General features: G+C 30.7%; 1 protein-coding gene across 3 annotated transcripts in view; it reads right to left on the reverse strand.

The window, feature by feature from the left end:
• The window catches only part of COL11A1 (collagen type XI alpha 1 chain), a 213,219-nt gene that overhangs the window by 52,880 nt on the left and 155,658 nt on the right, over positions 1-4,681 (reverse strand). For all 3 annotated transcript variants that reach the window (XM_017547609.2, XM_037745410.1, XM_017547607.2), the window contains 2 exons: positions 4,216-4,269; positions 269-322 (listed from right to left, as the gene is read on the reverse strand). In XM_017547609.2, coding sequence (XP_017403098.1) covers positions 269-322; positions 4,216-4,269 — 108 coding nt within the window. The remainder of the gene's footprint in view (positions 1-268; positions 323-4,215; positions 4,270-4,681) is intronic.

Below are 4,681 nucleotides of genomic sequence, written 5' to 3' on the forward strand. Positions count from 1 at the left end.
AAAAAACCTGTCTAATAATGGAAATAATTTTCTGAATGTATTACATATTAAGGACTTCTCAACTAATTATCACTTATTTTCAATTGAAGTTATGTTTCGTTTCTAAGATTCAGCCTGGCTAGCTATATTTGAAAATTTAAATTTGATTTAATGCCAAACATACAAAGAAAACTTATTACTCCACAAAATTGACTGGTTATGGGACAGTATATAAATTTAATCAGGTAGCTGTAAGGATTTAGATTTGCTGAAAAAGTGGAATACTTACAGCAATTCCAGGGGCACCAACTGGTCCTTGAAGACCTGGGGGACCAGGAGGACCCTGCAGTGAGACAAAAATAAGTAATCTTTAAAGAGAAGCCAGCTATATGAACTCAGCTATATGAAGCAAAATATTTAGCCTACCAATATCAAACATCTCAACACTCCTTTGGAAAAAAGAAGCATCACATAGAATTCTTTTGCATTTAGTGCAATCATTATTTATTTTACTCCTTGACAGTCAAACTTTCACATTTGAAATTAATTGTAAGTTGACATTTATTGAAAGCACTCTCATCTGTAATGTTGTGAATTTTCAAGACCGATTTCTATGCTAACCTAAATCAAGTTGTAAGATTCACATTTGAAAATTTTCAAAGTATCAGATTTCTTTAATGAAATAAATATGATTAGGAAAGAGCTCATGAAAAATTGTCTATACACTATCTTCTGAGTGAACATCAGAATTCTGAGGCTTCCATATAGATAGAATGTAGTGATATATGAAAATTTAGAATTTTCTCAAATGCATATACACATGCAAACTCAATGTTATATATTAAGTACACCAGAACCTCCTATTTTGAGCAGTAGATTTAATAAAGGCATTATGAGTTTTACATCCATTGACACTTCTTCAGTGTCTCATTTTCTTACATTAATAACTGGTCAGGCAATATAAAAGATTCAGGCATTAAAGAAATAAAAGGGTCATTGAACTGTATTGTTCTGTATCACAACTACTCCTTGTGGGGGAACTGCTAAAGCAAGATTCTGAAAATCTGGTTCATGGGCCACTGGGAGTTCTTGAGACCCTTTCAGAATTCTGCTAGTTCATAACTCTTCTCATAACAACAGCAAGGCATTTTTTGTCTTTTATACTATGTAGACTTTTGCATCAGTGATGCAAAATCCATGGTGAATAAAATTTCTGGTAACTTAGGACTAATATGTCTGTAGCTACCATTTGTAATAGAATTCATTGTATTTTATCACAATATACTCTTCATCAACACAAAAATGGCTGTTCCATCTAAGAATGTCTTAGATGTAATTGTATTGATGAGACTTTGAAAATTATTAATATTATTAAACATTGACCTTGAATATGCGTCTTTTCATACTCATTTGACAAATAGAAAACATACATAAAGCATTTTTGCCTCATGCTGAAGTACAGTGCCTTTCTTAAAAAAAAAAACAAAAAAAAACTTGGATTATAGTTTGAGATGCAGGCTGAACTTTTACATGGAACACTAAGTTTTACATGAAGCACCATTTTTACTTGAAGGAGCAGCTGATAGAAAAACTGTGACTATAAATAATCATAGTTACAAATAATAACTGATTATAAATAATCATAGTTATAAATAATAACTATGATTTTGGCAGATGTTATTCAAAATAAAAGAAGTCTTGGATTTCAAAGAAAACAACTGACAGTATTTACTGTCAATAATGTTTTAACTTTAAAGCAAGAATTAGAATTTTGGAAATCTCCCATCTGCCATTGCAGGCTTTATATCTTCCCAATCTGAAAGTATTTTCCTGTGATACTGATATTGCATAAAGCATTGTGTCAATACTTTGAAGACCTTATCCAGTAAACCAATAATTTCCAAATGATCAGTGAAGAATATTACAAATTTATGTATGAAAAAGAGTCATTAAAGTGCAAGATAGAGCAGTGGAATATAATGTATAGCACAAAAAGCTCACTGTTGTCATTTCAGATTCTGTTGTGCAATTGACCTTTAATAAAAACTATCACTTATAAAATTTCTTTGTAAAACCAAAGAATATTCAAAATTATCTGAAAAGGTATTGAAAATGCTCCTCCCTTTTAAAAGGCATATTTATGTGAGCCTTGATTTTCTTCATACTTTCAACCAAAAAAGCATGTAGCCACAAGCTAAACTAGATATGAGAATAGAGCTTCTATTAAACTAGACAAAACAAATGTAACAATGCTACTCTTGGGATTATATATTTTTATTTGGATAAATATAGCTATTTTTTATTAAAAGTGCTTTGGGCTTATTATTCTTAATTTTAAAGGAATCAATACATAAATATTTAAAACCTATCAGTTTTAATTCATGTAATAGTAATCCACATAGACAAAAGCTTTATGGGCTCCTCAAAAACCTTTCAGAGTACGCAGGGGTCCTGAGGTAAAACTATTTGAGATTTGCTGGCCTCAATAATGGCCATGTAGTCATTTTAGCACAGCTTTTAAGGAGTAAACAAAACTTTAAAATGTGGCATAGTGTATAAGATAATCTAGCGTATAAGATAGTCTAATTAAATCAATGGTATGTATTTATCATTAGGAAATCTAAATGGAATCTAAAGTAATTTACTGCTATCCTTTGGATATGGTTTGTCCCCACTAAAACTCATGTTGAAATTTAATTCCCAATGTTGGAGTTGGGTTTTAAAGGTGGATCCATCAGGACTGGCTGCATAGTGATTGAGTTCTTGCTTTGGGGAGATTGAATTGGTACTTGAAGGAATGAACTAGTTCCCATGAAAGAGGGTTGTTTTAAAATCAGCACTCCTGTGGGGTCTGGTCCATTTTTATTCAGGCCTGCTTCCCCTTTGAACTTCTCTGCCATGTTTTGACACAGTGCAAAGGCCCTCATCATAATCCAAGCCAGCCCCAGGCTTCTTAGTACAACCTGCTGAACTGTAAGCCAAATAACCCTATTTTCCTTGTAAATTACCAGCCCTGGATATTCCTTTATAGCAACACAAAACAGACTAAGACAGACACCAAAATACATTTTGTAAATTTATAGTCAATACTAACTGCACCAAACATATGCAGCCAGTTTTCTGTACACAATTTCTTGCCATAATTTTACAGCATAGATCCAGAGTATCACTGCTATCACCTATTTATTTATGTTTTGTTATACTGGATATAAAAATGAACTCAGAGCCTGTTATGCATTAAATACTACAATTATTACTGCAAGCTCTTTTTATTTTAATTCTAGAGTTTTCTTTTTAGTTAGAAAACTTCATCTCATAAGACTTTGGTAACTCTTCAGTTTAGATTGAATCAATTCTAACAGAAACCTCCTTTCAGTTATGTGTTGAAGTAGGCAGTAATTCCAACCCTAAAAGCATCAGACTGATGGATCACAAAATAGAACCAAATTGGTCTGTTAGAAACAAATTGCTGTGGATAATGTATAAACTACTAAACTAGGTGAAAAAAAATACTTGAAGGACATATCTCTGTACTCCCTCAATTTATGTTTCTATTAGAGAGCAAATATATGAACGCTTAAAGGAGAAAAAAAGTGAAAATAAAGAATTTAAATAATAATGTCCATTGATATTCTTTAGAGAGTATAAATTAGTAAGGAAGTGCTGAAGCATATGAAAGTATCATCATCTAATATGTTTTATTTAAGAAGGAGGACATTTTTAAAATACATAATTTAAAGAGAACGTAAACTGGTAATGACTAAAGAATAACATAAAGATAAGAGCAAACACACCATGTGACTGAGAAATGAAAATTATTTTGAAGTTTTATGATTTAAAGAAAAAATTATAAAATAAGTGTTTATAACATATGGGAATGAGTTATCAATTTGTATACAGGTAGAACATAACAATGATATTAATTTTGGTAAATATATGTATGTATAATTTCTCATAATCATACAAAAAAGATTATTTCATTATTTTACTCTTCCATTTGCTATAGCAGAGTTGTAAATAATGGCCTAAAATGATCATACTTTACTTAATCACAGAAATAGAAAACTTCACAGAAATATATAAAATTATAGAATTATATAAACTGCAGAAGTAACATAGTATTGATATTATAAGTTTTAGCTAGAAAAGTAAGTAGGACTATATAAAAATATCAATGGTAAATAGTAAAAGGTGTTAAATAAATAATGATCTCTCAATAAGAAGTAGGAAACTCACATTTTCTCCTTTGTCACCTTTGCTGCCTTTTTGTCCTGGTTCACCAATTTCACCCTGTAATTGAAAAATTTGAGTTAGAATTTATCTCTAACCTGCCATTGCATTGTCTTAATTATCATCAAACAGTTAAATTTTATGTTTAATATAATTACATGCTAGTGTGTAATGTCACTGTTTAAAATGCAAAATCTTAGGTTCCCTCTGCTTCTAGCTTTCTAGTATTGACTAATATGTTAAAGACAAGTCAATTTAACTTCAAAGAGTACTACAACTAAATTTACAATTAAAAAATCAATTTTGTCTTAAATATTACCTGTGTAAACTGATAATGGAAGTATACTGATTTATAAAATCTATAATTACACATTAATCAAAAATTACTAGCCAGGCACTGGGTCTTATTCCTATAATCCTAGCATTTTGGAAGTTTGAGGTGAAAGGTTAGCTTGGGTCCTGGAGTTTGAGA

Source organism: Cebus imitator, unplaced genomic scaffold (assembly GCF_001604975.1).
Source record: "Cebus imitator isolate Cc_AM_T3 unplaced genomic scaffold, Cebus_imitator-1.0 Scaffold199, whole genome shotgun sequence".
Lineage (NCBI taxonomy): Eukaryota > Metazoa > Chordata > Mammalia > Primates > Cebidae > Cebus > Cebus imitator.